Source organism: Brachyistius frenatus, unplaced genomic scaffold (genome assembly GCF_029030835.1).
Source record: "Brachyistius frenatus isolate BFR_SWC_R1_liver_20210118 unplaced genomic scaffold, ASM2903083v1 Contig_91, whole genome shotgun sequence".
Taxonomy (NCBI): Eukaryota; Metazoa; Chordata; class Actinopteri; family Embiotocidae; genus Brachyistius; species Brachyistius frenatus.
The window spans coordinates 180735-197913 of NW_027210690.1; the positions used below are offsets into that span (position 1 = coordinate 180735).

The following is a 17179-nucleotide window of genomic DNA, read 5'->3' on the forward strand; positions in this document are numbered from 1 at the left end:
TGGGCCGAAGCACGCTCGCCAAAAAAAACACACAAAAAACATCGACCGCCCTCGTTTCTCCTTTCAGTCGTCGAGTCGAGACGTTAAACATGCTGGAGAACATGTCCCGGCGTAACCGCTCCCTTCTGTCCCTGTCCCTCACGTCTCTGGCCCTCACGCTGTCCGTCTCGGCCTTCTGCACCTCCTACTGGTGCGAGGGGACGCACAAGGTGGTGAAGCCGCTCTGCCTGTCGCCGGTCAAGATGAAGAACTGCGGGCAGAACAACAGCCAGCCGTACACCACAGGTGAGGGCCGGGGACGCTGTCGGCTTCAAAAATATCTTGTTTCCTGCAGCACATGTGACTCCGTACAGCTGCAATATTCGTTGTCTTTACTGGGAAGTAAAATGTGAAACGTTGTGCAGTTTCTTGCATTTTTTGGGCACTCAAATTGTCAGCTGACGATAAAAACAGAGTAAATGGGAAATGGAGTTTAGGTTCATACACTGCCGCTCACCAACTTCTGTTTTGAAGATGATCTATAATATTTCATTGGTATTTTTTTTCTGGGGTTTCAGCATTTCACACTTGACCGGCAGAGATTCCCGTAATCTCAGTTTTGTTGCTAATCTCGACGCTTTACGTTATCTGGACTCTCAAACCCGCTTTCTCATCGCTCCATCCTGTGCTTTTGTTCCCTTGTGTCGCCTTTTCTCTCGCATCGCATTCATCACTCTCTGTCCCGCCTTCTTTTTGTTTTCGTCCAGAGGCCCCGAGCCCGGACCCCAGGAACCCCAACCCCAACGTGACGCTCTCCCCGCTGCAGAAGGAGGAGCTGGCCAGGATACAGAGGAAGCAGCTGGCAAACGCCGTCCACTACCTCTGGGAGACGGGCGAGGACAAGTACATGCTGAGATACTTTCACACCGGCTTCTGGCTGTCCTGCGAGAAACACAATGAAGGTTAGCTCTCGGAGCGAGATCGTTTTAAACCGCAGGGACTTTCTACCGACGATGATGGATGATTGAATCGCCACAGATGGAGATCTTCATGCAAAATTGAAGTTCTTTCTCTAAATTGGAAGAGAATTAAGAAAACATCTTCACTGATTTAACAAGACATGTACTACATTTAGAAAAGGAAAAAAAAACAACGCGTTTTATATCCACCGTAAGCTGTTCCGATAACCGGGAGGGCAGTTGGGGTAATTCAGGGGTTGCTACAGAAACAGCTGACCAGCGGACTGTTTGTAGTGTCGGTTAAACATAATACGTGACTCACTATCCGGCTGATATACTGCAAACGAAAAGTAATCGCCGGCTTGTATTCTTCTACTATAAAACTTTGACAGATTGATTGTCAGCAGGTCAAATCAAGTGGACTTAAAGCAGATCTCTGTTCTGTTTCCAGGATTAATAATGTGTTGACATTCTTAGCATTGGCCAGAGATTATATATATATGTGTATATGACATGTGTCTTTCTACAGCAAAAAAAAACAAACAATCAATGTTGACCGTTGGAAAGACATTCAAAACGTTACAGATGGTCTCGACTCCAAGAACCCGCTGACTCGTGTTTCTGTTGGGATTGTCTCGTTGTCAGGTGAAGACCAGGAAGAGAAGTGTCGCAGCTTCATTGAGCTGACGCCGGGAGAGACGCAAGGTTTGGCGCCGCACCAGTTCTTCACTTCGCAAGACGCACAATGTACAAAATAAAACCTGACATTTTTTTATAATTTTTTTTTTATAATCAAACAAAATGCACGTCTTCGCCTCCAAGGTGTGCTCTGGCTGTCCGTCATCAGTGAGTTCATGTACATCGGCCTCCTGGCCATGGGCTTCCTGCTCATGTGCGTGGAAGCGCTGTGCCTCTGTGCCAAGAGGGAGATGAACGCCCTCAAGATCAACGCCTTCGCCGCCATGTGCACCGTCCTCTCGGGTAATGCTGAGATTTACTTCAAAAACCCCTAAACATCCATTAAACACGATTATCTAAAGAGAGAAACTCATTCCGATAATTTATCTCCAAAATAAAAGACCTGAGCTCTCTTTTATTGTTTTAACTCTCTCTCTGTCTTTCCTTCGGCCAGGTTTGATGGGGATGGTCGCTCACATGATGTACACCACGGTGTTTCAGATGACCGTGAGCATCGGACCTAAAGACTGGAGGCCACAGACTTGGGACTACGGATGGTCCTTCACGTGAGTTTTAGTTCTAACAAACCAAAGCAATTATCCCGTATGAAACCAAAAAGTTCAAATAAAATTTCAAGTTAGGCATTTAAAATGGCAAATTTTGTAAAATGTGTCACATGACTGCTATAGACTGCTCTACAATATTATGAGACAGGAGTCAATGGTACAAATACATATATATATATATATATATATATATATATATATATATATATATATATATATATATATATATATATATATATATATATAATAAGCTGTGTGACCCCGGTTGGGACTGACTGGCATTTTCCCAGATGTTTGCCAGGAAATTAGCCATCCAAGTAGTTGCTACGGCAACCAGCTATACTGCGTGAACATGTACAAGAACGTAACTGAACCCCTTTCTGGTTCGACAAGACCTTTAACCAACAAATTCTTTCGGCCGGTTGTCCGACAACGAAGTTCAAACCTGTTTTTTCCTAAATCTTTCGCTCCACCCAGCATGGCGTGGCTTTCGTTCAGCTGCTGCATGGCGGCCGCGGTGGCCACACTCAACTCCTACACCAAGACCCTCATCGAGATGAAGCATCGGGCCCGTGTGAAGCTGGATGAGGCTCGAGCCACCACCAGCGCCCCCTCCTACGAGGAGGTGGTCCGAGCCGGCGGGGCGGGGGTTTACTCCGTCAGCCAGCTGATTCAGCTCGGCCAGCAGGGGGCGCTCGTCGACCCACTGTGGCCCAGGGGAGTGGGACCGGCTGTCGGGCCGCTAGCGTGCGGGGGAGCGCTGCTCGTCGGAGGAGGAGGAGGAGGAGGAATTGGAGTCGGAAGCATGGGAACTGTTGGCGTCGGGATGGGGGGAGTTGGAATGGGAGGAATGGCGGCCATGGGAGGAGTCAGGGGGATGGGGGCCATGGGAGGAGTCGGAGGAATGAGGGCCATGGGAGGAGGAGGAGGAATGGGGGCCATGGGAGGAGTCGGGGGAATGGGTGCCATGGGAGGAGTCGGGATAGGCGGGATGGGAGTGGGAGTGGGAGCTGGGGGAATGGGTATAGGAACAGTGGGGGCAATGGGAGGTGGCAGAGTTGGAAGGCTGGTGGACCCTCGTGGCGTGGTGGTCGTGGAGGGATGCTGCGCTGAAGGATGTGAGGACTGTGAACGGGAGATGGACGAGATAGATTACGCTCTGCAGGACGACAGAGAGGACTCACTCTGTTAAGACTTTTGGAGGACGGGGGGGGGGGGGGTGCAGAAAACTGGGACTACAACACTTGAACACACACACATTCAAAAATCGTTGTGTTTTTATTTGTATATATGCAGTGTCAACGTTAATTGTGACCACTAGGGGGCAGAAAAACTCACGGAAACACAGCCTCCGATGCGTCTCTTACCAGGTAAGCTGCTACGTCAACATTATCATCCCGCTGCTGTCGTGTTTCTGGCCACTTGATGAATGTAAGTCCCAAAACCTCCATTTTTATACTGAAGGCTGGTGACCGGTTGAAACTCTACAGTCTGTATGCAGCAGAAGAACCAAAAGCGATGGGCTGAAAAAGTTGGGTGTTGTTGTTCTCAGTGGGTTCAGCACCACTAGTGACAGATTGATCGCTGGAGATTTAAAAGACAACAATTGAACACAGTTTTCAGAAAGTATTTGTAAAAGCAGCATTGAAAAAAAGAGAGTACTTGCTTCTCTGCCGACATGGTTTTATAGTTTTTTTGGAAACCCTGATAATATTTGTATCAGGACATTTTAAGGGAACATATCGAGGACCACCACAATGAATATACTACCAGCTGTTCCAGGCTGTATGTACGCAGCAATCAGGGGATAAAACAACTTGGTTTTGTAATGCTACGCAATGACAATTTTCTTTTGAATTTCAAAGATTAATTCACAACATCTATTTTGCTAAAAACGGCCCGGTATTACCAGAAATAGAGAAACAAATGTCAGTTATTGTTTTTGGTTTTTTCCAGTAAATCCAGTCTTACAGGGATTTTTTTTTTTCAGGGATTGCATGTAATTTCACGACTCATGAGGAGTATGACAGGATGTGACTGTATTCAAAAAGACATTTCAAAAGTTGTAAAAACATATGAAAATGTTCTTATTTGCATAATATCGTTTTTTTGTTGTTTTTACTCTGTGCATGTGATGAACCCCTACACTTCAGTAAGGTGACAAATAAACACAAACCACATTTGTTGCATGTCCTATTAATACAGAGTACCTGCAATCGTCACACATTATCACCTTTATACATTTTAGCTAATCAGGACCTACCTACCTAAGTAGGACCTTGTAATCTGTCCCGATAGGTTTCCGGAGGTGCCGGGGAAGCCAGGCCAGGTCGAAGGAAACCCTAAACAGAAGCCCAGTCGAACCACATGGCTGCATATGTATGACTCTGGTTCTGTCAGATGTTTCTTCCTGTTCCGATATATAATAATAATACGATATATTTGTTTTTTTCCACGATAGTAACTACAACAATTCTTGCCGTGTCTTCATCGGGAGAGTGGCAACACTACAAGTACGACCTGGACCGTTCATTATTCACCTTCATGCACGTCGTCAGGGAGGAGGGCTCAAGAAGCTGTCAATCATGGCTGCAGAGGCATTTTTTTCCAAACCATTGAATGAATATAAAAGTGGATGCAGCTTCCGGGTCTAAAAAAATCAGGAAGTGCCTCAAGCTGCAATACCAGCGAGTGCCACTAGAGGTCGGCTCCGAAAAGCCTCCGGCTCCATAGACTCCCATTCAACTTCTCTCATCAAATCCAAAGTGAATAAAATGTGTCCATCAGTTATCTTGGTGTTGTTAGCTAAAGTCACTCCTTCTTCTTAGTTTTCTGGAAACAACCCCTCATTCATTAGAAAATAAGGTTCGACAAGACGTTTTTTTGGGGGGCGTGTCTATGCCATTGACAGGCTTTTGGTGCATTCAGGTTATAGCTATCGGTGGGCGGGACGTAGTATGGTCAGGTTTTCAATTCAGATCCAGCACTGGCTCCTCCCCCATCTCACCCAAATATGGTCACAACCGGTTCCAAACCGGGTTCAAAATTCCGAACTCATATCGGCCGTTCGGAAACCAACGGGTGACGTCACTGTCGGTCGCCGCTTTGTCCGAACAGCCACATTTACAAATACTTGACAAAGGGAACGCCGTCATCCTGACGGTCGACGTCATAGGATACGTCAACAGTGTTAGCACTTTTCATCACGGTGCTGTGTGGTGTCCCCGTCTTCAGTTACGTCACTTCATAAGACCGGTTTGTCGTTCCCAACGTTCACATTCGGGAAATTTGTCGGCAAAGACTAAATCGGGCTGAATTATCTGAGCCCGGCTTAATGAATCCATTGTTGGTCAAGCACTTTGGTCGAGACTGAAACGCTCACGTATGTTGGATATATTGCCATTAAATTTTTATGTCCAAGTATTCATGGTTCCCAGAAGACGAATTGTACTGACTTTGGCTCGAAGATTACAGCAACAGAGAGATTTGCATGTGAAGACAGATGCTTTCAAATGCTGGACAGAAGATTATGTCAATAATCTCTCCAGTCAGGAGAACAAGAGAGCGGGAGGGAGAGATCGACATAATACAGACGGGCTGTCGGTTCACTGAACTGTATGTGGAGAGGAATTAAAAATATAGATCATGAGATTGAATTATACAACCATGTGGAAGGTGAAGGGTTAAATTCATTTCTTAATCATAAACAGGCCGGTACAACGTTTTTAACAGCGTATTTTACGTTTTATAATAGATTTGTTAAATGTTAGCTTCTGATTCACATCTTCTCTTCATTTATATTTAATTTACTTGCTAAAACTATAATAAATTTACTGCAGCACACTGTGTTCATGAAAGCCTCCGCAATATCTTTGACAAGTGCCGTTTGCTTAAGAGGTGAATATTTTATTTTATTAAATAAATTTCCTCTCTACCCTGAAACTCCTTTTGACTTCACAATGAAACACGCAGCATGTGTGCTCAAGAAAAAACAAAGCAGATGTCTCTCAGAAAGTGGAACGAGAAAGTAAACCAGGTCTTTCTTATTACGAAAGGATATTTTAAAGAGACAATTATCTGTGCTTGTGTTGTGTAACTCAAGCTGGCGGTCATTGTTAAATAGAACATCGGCAGATTTGGTTTGGTTTTTATTTCTAGGAACAAAACCCGAATTTTTTTTTTTTTTTAAAGAACTTCATATATTGAAGAAGGAGAATTTAAACATGTTAAATAATAATTTCAGTTCTTTACCCATATAATCATGTACAGTATGTTCACGCTTTTCACTCTTGATCCCACAATCAGGGTTGTTTACCAAAAAAAAAAAAAAAAAAAAAGTTCAAATTAGATTTAGACTTTATTAATAAGTGGGGAGTTTTTTTTAATAGTCTGAAGGTCAACATATTCAGACAACAGACAAAACAGTTGCTGCCACCGCAGTATTATACTGGGAATTTCTTTTGTGTTGAAATTAATTATCGTGTACATTTTTCAAATCTAATTTCTCTAAAATGTCTCAAAAAACTATTAATTGATTGCTAACAATTAACAATTAAAACCTATCCGGTTTTGAGTTGGTAAATAACTGGATTAGTGATGCTTCACGTCCGACAAATCCTCTCTTAATTAATAAATGTTTCTATTCTGGTCCAAGCAAATTATCTAACAAGATTCGGATTTGAGTCGTACATCTTGAAATTGGATTTGGATTTATATAAAATGTTACTGAACCCCATTTCCAGTTGCAATTTCCATCACTCTTGAAATTAAAAAAAAAACCTCTTCTGACAACTTCATTTTTTTATTACAATTTCATTGTTTTTGATTTATTGAAAAGGAAAATAATCCAGGACAAACACTTAGGTTTACATGTTGTTACATGGAACAAATCTATTTCACCTCATTCGCCATTTAACTACAACGTTACACGTGTAAGATTGTGCCACATGGATGAACTGAAGAGTGTAAAAGACACAAAGTTAGACAAGAACGTGCACCTACTGCAGTTACACCGTCGGTCGGTGATTAAACAGCGTTGGTTACCATGCAGACAACAGTGGTGGTTAAATATCATGGTTAATGATAATTAAACTAATGCATGTGACATGTTATCATTTTAAAATGTGTGCTTGACTTACTAAAGTACACCTTCATAATTTACTTTTTTTTTTTAAGAGATGTAAACTAAATAATGTAGGTGCTCCATCTATCGCAGTTTCGATGAAAAAAGCTAGTCTAAGCAGAAAAAGCTGAACGTGCACATTTTATTTTCGTCGTGTCGATTCTCACATGCATGAGGGAATATCGGCGTCTTCTTCGCGGTAGACAGACGCTGGTTAAACAGCACTTCCTGTGAAGCTTTGAAATTTGGAAACGGTTGCTATGGTAACCGCAATCTCTCCTGTTTTTTTGTTGTTGTTGTTGCTTAAACACTCATTGTATGCAGTGCAAACAGCTCAGACTTGCACACATGCGTTGGTAAATAAATGTTAGAAAAAAACAAAACCCGTAATGGATTCTGTATCGTTACTGAATTTGGAGCGATGAGGCGGCGACATCACACCCGATGTTTGCGGTCACGTTTTGTGAAGGTGCCGTCGGGTGGCATTGTGTGATGCAGAGTGAAGGGTAAAGCGGAAAAAAAAAACACAGGACTGGATAAGAGATACAGCGAATCTGTTGGATTGAAGGGTTATTTCGCAGGCGTATACTGAATCAGACGAAGAGCTTCTTCATTGTCCAACACTCCCTGGATGAACTCCCCCTCCGCCACCCGATCTGGACGCAGAAAGGGATGCGATCAGTTTAGATTATTACCAGAACATAACAACACGGCATGAAGTTTTTGGCTCTACAATCAGATGGGTTAACTGCACAACCAAGCATCTATTGCTGATAAAAAAAAACAACAATGTAAACAGTTTAATGAGGTCCCTAATACTTCATTATACTGCATTCATTTTAATGGATTTGACTTTCAAATGATTTGAAAGAGTTAAAATGTAAAAATATACTTTTATAACAAATGAAAATGTCCCACATCTTTTCTCTGTTTTGAAGATAACTACATTGAATTTGAGGATCCTCAAACATCATTATTGTTTAACTGTGACTCTCAAATATTTTGTTTTTGCTTGTGTTGGGTGGGCGCTAAAATAATTTGTTTTGGGGCTAAATCTGAATTTGTGTCTGTTATAAAGCATCTATGTCGGCATCATAAACCATATGACTGTCGCGTACCTCAGATACATCAGATCCTTCCATCTATCAGTAGCTACAAAATGTTGGTTGTATTTACAGTTATTTCTTCGAGGAAGAGCCTCATCTAATCATTTCACTATTCACACGATTTCGTCTCACCGTTGTCGCCCTTGTCGAAGAACTTCCAGAGTTTGTCTGCCCTCTTGTCAGCTGTGTTTTCATCGTCAGGCAGTTTAGCCAATTCATCTTTGGGAATCAGCTTGAAAATCGACTGTTGGGAAAAAGAAAAAAGGAAAAAAGGGTCAAGAACACAAAATAATTCAGGTTTCAGTTTGGTTGGCAGTGATTTTATTTGTCCCATTTCTTACATTATTATTCACTCTTTTCTCAGGTGTCATAGCTGAAATCAACATGAATTCTACTTTGGTATATTCTACTTCTGTGACAGTGCAGGGGAGTGAAACCCACCGAAACACCGAACACTGAAAACCCTCCTTTAATCACAACTGTTTGTCACATCTACGAACAAAAATAGCAAGAGCTGCTGCGGTGACGTGGATTAACCAACCAGCTCTTTTTGCCTATCTGGATTTTGTTTTGTGATTATATGAACTCTAATCTTATAAATTAACATTTTTGCTATAAATAGGCCCGCAAGTACAATTTTTAAAATAAAATAGGTAAAATAAAGTATTTTTATGTTTGTTTTTTTACGAGAATTAACATCAAAATTAAGCAGCCCTTTAAAAGTGAATTTGGGGTGCCCGTCTCTTTTTGTATTCTGTGGGTCAACAAAAAATTTAATCAACACCTGAAGCATTTTACATTTCAGCAAAGACTCAGAATGATCTAATCACATATGGAAGTGCAGTGAACATTGAAACTACAAACACGTTTCATCGCAGCAAGGCTTAAAGAAAAGCTGACGTAAGCTGAAAAAACAAAGGCCAGAAAATCAGTGACAAATTGTCTTATTCAGACACACTGCAAACAGACCAAACAAGGATCTGTTTGTTTTTTTTGTCTCAAATCATACTTATCACTGTCTCTTACTCTTAACATTACTCAATCTTTTGTGGTTATTTAGTGGACAAAATAAAGAAAGGAAAAGTAGTTGTTATTTTCAACACTTTTCTACCTCAAACATGTTAAATGGTTTAGGTTTAAGCAGGAAAAGCAGTGGCATTATTAGTTTGTCATTATAAAGAGACCAGCTGTGCTCACACTACAGTTTATAGTGGTCAAAGTGGGGAGATATAACACATTATTATTGCAGACATGTCTGAAAAATAACAATGACACACCTAAAAGCCACAAAGTGATTTGTCCCAAATCACCCTGTATGCAGATGATAGTCTTGTCTGTAGCTATTTGTCTTCAAAATAGAATTAGAAAATCTTAACAGATTAAATATTAAATGGAAGACAATTGTTTGATTTGTTCCAAGAAGACATTTAGATGTCGTCATTCTCCCTTAATTCTATATATATAAACTCTGTCATCCTATCGTCACTCTAAACTCTCTGATGGCTTAGGCCTTTATTTATCCTAAACTGTTTATCACGATCACTTAAAGTCTAATCCGGTGTTTAAAAGTCCCCGAAATGTTCCATAACTAAATTCAGGTCAGTACGTATTTGCAATACCATCATATTATCATTCTTAATCTAAAAATTGTTCTAAAAGATATAATATCAACCTCTACGCAGATGATGCGATTGTCTATACTTTAATTTGCTCCTGCTAATGTTGAGCCTCAACATAACATCTTTCCAAATTCAAAGTAATCAAACGTTCCTATAAACAGTCCCCAAATATTTGGGAAGTCAAAGAGTTTGCCAACTACCATGACTCGCTGTTTGCAAGGACGCTGCATCACTCCCCTTTCTCTAAAACTCACCGAGCAGATTTCCTTGACCTCCGACTTGGTGATGTATCCGTTCTTGTCTACATCGAACAGCGAGAAGGCCCATTCCAGTTTCCTGGTGGTTTTCCCTGTCGATGTCATGTGGAGGGCAATGATGTACTCCTTGAAGTCCAGTGTGCCATCGTCGTTTGTGTCGAAGGAACGGAAGACGTGTTGGGCGTACGTGTTGGCATCACTCTCTGGGAAGAACTTGCTGTAGATGGTCTGAAACTCCTCTTTCGAGATGCGGCCTGTTGGACACTGCTTCTTGAAGTTTTCGTACCACTGGACAATCTCGGTCTCCGTGAACTTGGTGTTGAGCCTCAGGTCCTCCAGGATCTCCTTGGACACAGCGCCGCTCTTGGTGTTGCCCATTGCTGGTGGTGTTGGCGATGTTGTAGAGCGATATCAGCCTGGGAATTTGCGGCCCTTTTGCTCTTTCAGGACCAATACAACTTCAACCTAGGGAGTTGCCTCCACTACGTTGACAAAGTGGTAAAGAGAAGGCAATCCCTGAAGTGTGGTTGTTCCTGGTCCTGTCCTGCAATTCACCTGACTGAATCAAATGCTGTGAAAAGAGCAGAAGCCACTTGGTAAGCTCATTACGCCAATCAACCCTCTTCAAAGCCAGCAAGAAGTGTAACGGACAAGGTTCACCTCGGGTCACGGCTGAAGCACTTGTTTGTTGACATTTCAAGTGTTGTGCTGCAGACATTTTGGTAACACGCCACCCCTTTTACTATTTTAGAATTATCAGCCAGCCGGGTTGATGACTGGAGTAGGCATAGTCACTCGCACGACAATATTTTTTGGGAGAAGGGGATTTTAATCCCATTTTACAATAGCATGCAAGCCACATAGGTCGGTGCCGTGCTACCAAAAATAATAGATTCTAAAGAGCCATTGAATAAGATTGCCTGACACGTTTTAAGAAATGCACTTCGTCCAAACGCACTCCAGCGACCCGACGCTGAAGATTTTTGCGACATGACCCTGAAGTTGAGGAAGGTTCTTGGTTGGCACTTAAAAATATTGATTGTTCCAGACTTGTTCAGCTTTTCTTTTTTTTCTTCTTTTTTTTTATGTGCTTTTCCTCATTATCAGTCTGGGGTCAAATAAAACTTCAAAGGAAATAATTTGAATGACAGTCAAGGTATTTTTTTTTTCCATCTAACCTGCTTTCTGTGCATCAAATAAGCATTGATGAGCTTTTTCTTTTCTTTTATGAGAGTGAGTCTGAAGACGGACTCTCTTTTTGCTGCTGTAATACAGCCGCTTTCAAAACTTTAATAATTGTATTATCATTTTTATTTTTAAGGTTTCAAACATGGTGGCCCAATTACTGTAGTGGCCACGCCCCCAATTATGAGGTAATAGCTCTGAATCCCTCTTTAAGTGACTCCAATTTATTTAAGAACAACATGGCCACAGATCTTCAGAGGGTTCAAGGTCACTTGTGTTCCACTGCCAAAACCTAATGCACTTAAAGCTTAACTTAATTCTGGTTTGATAGCCCGACTGACTGAAACTAAAGTAATTAAGAAGAACTTCATAAAGAAAAATGTATGTCCTTGTCACAGCACAACTGCACATGAAACTGTTTTCGGAAGAAATACAAAATGTAACATAATCTATTCAACCACAACAAAATAAAAAATAAAAAATAAATAAAAAAATTCTGATAGACTTAATTAAATAAGTAATTTAATACAAAGTAACCATCACTGGCAGGCACTTCCTACTTTGATAAACCACATAGAAGTTTGGGTTCAAACTAGAATAAAAACAATAGTACACCAAAAACTACAACGCAACGTCTCATCAATTAAAAGTGCTCTCTTCTCTCAAAATGCTTCTTAACCACAAGACTAGAAAAAGAATCTCATGTAAACTTGTTTTATATCAAATACTTCTAACACCAGTTGTCTGATGCTCATTCACAGTTTTCAGTGTCTCAAATCTTTAGGATAGTGATATTTAATGTTGTCCGTGTATCACAGTTTGGTTTGTGTCCTACCTGAGTGGTCGGCGGAGGAGTCCAGGACAAACAGTGATGCTCTGTCTGTGAGCAGTGGAGGAAAATCAGCCTCCACCTGCTGAGATAAGTCAATTAAAATCGATCATCCTGAGGCGGAGCCACAATAGCGCCCATGTGACGACTGCTGCTGCTGCTGCTGCTTCTTTTTTTTTTCCTTCCTCATCAAGTGGTCACATTAATCACATTTATTTATAGTGTTTTTCACAAACAGGCTTACTGTCGCTGTCTTCTTCAACTCAACTCAACTCAACTCAACTCAACTCAACTCAACTCAACTCAACTCAACTCAACTCAACTCAACTCAACTCAACTCAACTCAACTCAACTCAACTCAACTCAACTCAACTCAACTGCGCATCTCTTGTGCAGGCAAGAAAAACAAACCAGAACCTGATACAAACTAATTTGTTGGTTTGATGAGTATCTGTTCAAGCTCTGGTCATGTGGAAATCGAGAGGACATAACTGCACCATCAATATGATGGAACTATTACTGAATCTGTACTATTTGGGGCATTTTCCAGCATATTTTGAATGCATTTCTACTTCACCATGAATCACTCATTGTGTCTCAGACCTAATGTCATTCCAATATAGTCCTATAGAGGACAAATGGGCAAAAATGTCAAGTGATATGACAATACCAACTTCTGACACTAAAATAGACACAGCAAGGAAATTATCTTGGACATTTTGAACAGATTTTCCCTTAAAAGCCAAAACTTTTTTTTTTTTTTTTTTTTTTTTTTTTTTTAAAGTAGAGTTTATTTGGTTGTTTGTTTGTTCAGTTTTAGCTTCAATAAATTTTGGTTGTCATAGTACCCAGTTGTCCTGGATGCAGTCAGTTTTGTTTTTGTTTTCTAATAATTATAAAAATGACTTTTACTGAAATGCATAACAACAGTCTTGTGAGAACTAAATCATGTGAGGCTTGTGGTTTTATGAAATGCATTCTATAAAAAAATGGGTTTCTAATTTCTTTTTACAACATATACAAAAAAAACTATTGACAACACAAAGAAAAACTGGTTGAACAACAACCCAAACTACAGCCTCAAAAATGTGTAACATCTCTCTGAAGCAGTGTGAATAATTAAAGTGTAAATTTCATAGAGTTGATATTTACTAAAGGCTGCTTTATTAAATTATATCAACACAAGGTTTTCTGTTTTTATGGTCTGATAAAACCAGAGGGGGATTTCATCAGTCTTTTGAACAAATAAAACTGGAATTAATTAGATTTTTGCTTATTAAAAGTTATTTTTAGTATAATATTATATATCAAAGTTTTCAATAACTATAAAAGTGTTTATATAAAGTTCTCATTCTCATTCTTATTGGTTACAACATGTGCAGCGAGAGTGACGAGGAAGATGGAGGTCTGGCACGTGACTCGGGTCAGAGTTGAGGCTAAATCTGCAGGACTGCATGGATTCCCCGCAGCTCATCTCCACCCTCGACCCGAAAACAAGTCAGCTGACCGAACTTGGCACTGAAGGTTTGTTTGTTTCTGAAGGTTTTAAACTGTAAAAATAAACCCAATCGAGAGAAGTGACAAAGTAAAAGCAAGTCGTTTCCCAAAACTGCCAGGGAACCTTCAAGCGGGTCAAGACTTAGCCGTTTAAATCCAGCGGGTGGAGGTGGGTGAAGGGAGGCTGCGTTCAGCGGGGGATTGAAATGAGCTTAACTGAGTCTTGACTGCTGATCGTCCATCTGCTCCACTGTGTACATCCAAACCAGTACACCTGCACAGAAGGAAGCCCACATCTCCCTCTCAACGGGTATAAACCTGCCTGAATGTCTGGACCGACACGACCTTTGTTGTCCGACGCTCTTAAACCATTTCAGCTGATGCTCTCCCCTCTCTCGCCTCTGTATGTATTCAATAGATGCAAAGCTGCATTATTGCGAACGAGGCGCACCAGTCGCTCCCTGTGAAACTGTACAACTCCACTACAATTATTTAATAGCCTTAAAAAATTACAAGTTTTGCTGCACAAAACATATGAAAAGTGAAGCCAGTGTGGAAACGTCTTAACGTGCAATACCATTGAGGGCCACTAGGGGATGGCCTAAAAAAATAAAAAAAAATAAAAAGACTCTGGCTCCATAGACTCCCATTCAACTTTTTTCATCAAATACAAAGTCAATAAATGTTTTCCACGAATTATTATAGTGTCATTAGCAAAGTTTGGGTGCAGTCAGCTTGGCGGTATAAGTGGGCGGGGCATGGTGTCTTCTCGCTCCCCAGCTTGCCCAAACATTTTTTTTATAAATCAACGGCAAAAAGTTATGTTTTTCCTGATTTTTGTCACAGTATTGTTTTGTTTTAGTAAGTTAACTCTGAGCTGTTGATGGATGCTTCCAGTTGAGGTATAAATTTGGAAACTGAGCTCCATTGTGTAACACTACCACCAATAACAACAACAGCTCCTAATGTGTTTACATACAACCTGATTAAGAAGACATAAGAGGACATCCTCTCCGCCCACTCCCTTTTCTTCCAGACGGAGCTGCTTCGATATCTTTAGTCGGTCAGAGAGCCACATCACAGTAAGCTCTCTTACAGACAGCTGATCTGTCTTTTCTATTAAGTAAAATAACTTAAGTCCTGTGCTGACGTGCAGAGGCCAAACTTCAGCGCCCTCCCTCTTGGCACCGTCGACCAGGTGAATTGGATTTTACCTCCTGGTTGCCGCGGCTTTGCAGAGCTCTGCCACGCAGGACCAACATCACTTTTTAAAAATTTTAAGCTTCTTAAAGTGAGACGTTCTTATTCAAATGAAAAGAGAAAAAATACACCTTAGATCAATTAACATCCCACATGTTACAAAAAGTGGCCTAAATTCTCAACAACCACCCAAAACAATCCTTAAAATGTAGAATAAGGTTGAAAAAAAAATTGTGCTGTTAAATAATACTAATTACTATATTGACAGACAATGACAAGTGTGGCCGTTAGTTTGCTTTCTGTTTTAAATGTGATCTGCTAAAAACGACGAAGTGTGAAATAGATACGCCCGTCCGCTACGGCAAAACGTGAGATAGCAACGCTTTGCGCAATTTTTTCTTGAGTTGTTTCTTGTATTTTGTAACTCCAACCACATGTTTTTTGCAAAAAGTAAAATTGTCCTGTAAATCACATGGCTCAAAGCATGCAGTTAGTTTTGTTTTTTGTCCACTACAGGAAAACATGTAACTTTCACGCTTAGACAGCGCCCAGCGTGGCAATCTCACGTTTTGCTTGAGTGGATGGGCGTGTCTATTTCACGCTTTGCCGTGATGCGGGGTTGGAAGTGTCGTGTAAAAATAATAATGAACGTCTGAATCGGAGGTTACCAGATTGAAACTTTCCCACTTCCCAGCTTCATGAATGCACCATTAGTCTGGTCTGCCACCTTTAAAAAAATATATATATATTTCCCCCCAGATTGAACAAAGTATTTCTCCCAAAGCCACGCATAAACATTGTTTTACCAAAAAGGTAAATAATGTGCAACTTTTGCCTTCTACTCCTGAACTTGAAGTCAATGCCTGTATTTCCGCGTCTGTATTTGGCTTTCCTGTCGTGGTTTTTGGCAGTCGACACATTTTCGGAGCTCCCTGTGTTACCTCATCCTCCATTTATTGTCTTTCCTCTTTTAGAACGAGGATTTTCCCTTTCGGTCTCCAGATACTAAAGAGTCTTGGATTTACTGGATTAGCAGTTTCTGTCTTCTTTGTCTTTTCAAATCAAACCTTTCTACACTTGCAATCTCACCTCTGACCCTCAACCTGGTTTAGATTGGATTCTTGGAAGGGAATCCTCTGGCTGAAAGAAGGGGGAGGATTAAAACGACAGTGGAGGTGGGGACGTTTGGCAGCGTAAGGAGGATTTGGCAGCAGTGCAAAGCAGACAAGAGTCCATCATGGGAATGGAAAATGGGAGGTTACCTGAACGTGGCTGAGAGGTTTTATCAAAGCCTTGAGTGACCTTCAGGAATCTATTCTCGGTTAAAGAAAGTTTAATCTGGACGCAGAAATAATGGCTTCCAGCGTGCATCTCGTCGAGGAGGAGGAGGGATGACTGCGGGTTTGGACTGAGCCGAGTTGCCCAATGGCCAAATTTGGGCAGCACCATCTTTGATTGGCCCACGTCAGCATCGTTTTTATTTTCCTGGTTCCTACGTGATGTAAAATCCAAACCGTATGACGCCTAACCGTAAATTTTGGCAGCTAAAAAGTCCATAGTATGAGTTTTACAGTAATGGACAACACTAAGGTATTTACTTGCAGATAGAACGTTTTTGAAGGTTGCACAAGTGACTTCCTGTTCTCTTGCTGAGGTTTCTGAATTCAAGTCCCGCCCTTTTAAACTTCTGACTGTCCTCTGATGGAGCACACAAAAATATTTATTTTTCACCGTTTCATTCATCCTCTTTGCTCAAATCTTGTTCTTCTTGTTCAGTCCACTGATGTAGTTGTAGTTCCCAGTTGCCACCAGCAGAGGCCAGTGCAGGTTAGAGATTACTAACTGCTTCTTTTGACTGTTTATTGATCTCCTGACAGAGAAAACTAGATGGTACAAAACCACAACAAAAAAAGCAGAAGTACAACTATGAAATCAACATGAATTCTACCTAAATAAAGTTATTAATGCCTGTAATATATCATAAAAGATATAAAGTACCATCAAAATAAAATTAGACGTACAGCTACTGTATGTTTTCAACGATGACTCCATTCTCATTAATTTTTGCTGTTTGAATAGTTGAGTAAATTTCTTCTTAATGAAAATGTCTATTTTGAATTTGATCTTTTATTGTTAAAAATGTAAGAAAAACAGACAATTTATATGATTTATAAAATGTTTG

The 17179-nt window shown here is 40.8% G+C and overlaps 2 protein-coding genes across 3 annotated transcripts; one reads left to right on the forward strand and one right to left on the reverse strand.

The window, feature by feature from the left end:
- The first annotated feature begins 76 nt into the window (after window positions 1-76).
- LOC138627809 (germ cell-specific gene 1-like protein) lies at window positions 77-6060 on the forward strand. Its single transcript, XM_069710401.1, has 8 exons — window positions 77-285; window positions 747-941; window positions 1584-1643; window positions 1761-1919; window positions 2071-2182; window positions 2660-3051; window positions 3151-4561; window positions 4644-6060. Exons 1-7 carry the CDS (start codon window positions 90-92, stop codon window positions 3372-3374), a joined length of 1338 nt encoding a protein of 445 aa, XP_069566502.1. The 5' UTR covers window positions 77-89; the 3' UTR covers window positions 3375-4561; window positions 4644-6060.
- A 991-nt stretch (window positions 6061-7051) lies between these two features.
- LOC138627765 (recoverin-like) lies at window positions 7052-16329 on the reverse strand. Of its 2 annotated transcripts, none has more exons than XM_069710332.1 (5): window positions 16260-16329; window positions 12307-12382; window positions 10284-10857; window positions 8543-8654; window positions 7052-7960 (listed from the first exon to the last, which is right to left on the reverse strand). In XM_069710332.1, exons 3-5 carry the CDS (start codon window positions 10662-10664, stop codon window positions 7875-7877), a joined length of 579 nt encoding a protein of 192 aa, XP_069566433.1. In that variant the 5' UTR covers window positions 10665-10857; window positions 12307-12382; window positions 16260-16329; the 3' UTR covers window positions 7052-7874. The 2 variants fall into 2 exon arrangements, with proteins under 2 accessions (XP_069566433.1, XP_069566432.1); XM_069710331.1 differs by having other exon boundaries at window positions 12307-12385; window positions 16260-16319.
- Window positions 16330-17179: the final 850 nt, after the last annotated feature.

Bases quoted from the DNA above. Each gene is read 5' to 3' on its own strand.
- LOC138627765 (XM_069710332.1), bottom strand. From the start codon at position 10,664: ATGGGCAACACCAAGAGCGGCGCTGTGTCCAAGGAGATCCTGGAGGAC. The intron at 8,655-10,283 runs GTGAGTTTTAGA...TTTTCCCAACAG, and splicing joins AGGTCAAGGAAATCTGCTCG to TCGATTTTCAAGCTGATTCC. The intron at 7,961-8,542 runs GTGAGACGAAAT...TTCTGCGTCCAG, and splicing joins CTTCGACAAGGGCGACAACG to ATCGGGTGGCGGAGGGGGAG.
- LOC138627809 (XM_069710401.1), top strand. From the start codon at position 90: ATGCTGGAGAACATGTCCCGGCGTAACCGCTCCCTTCTGTCCCTGTCC. The intron at 286-746 runs GTGAGGGCCGGG...GTTTTCGTCCAG, and splicing joins CAGCCAGCCGTACACCACAG to AGGCCCCGAGCCCGGACCCC. The intron at 3,052-3,150 runs TCAGGGGGATGG...GAATGGGTGCCA, and splicing joins AATGGCGGCCATGGGAGGAG to TGGGAGGAGTCGGGATAGGC.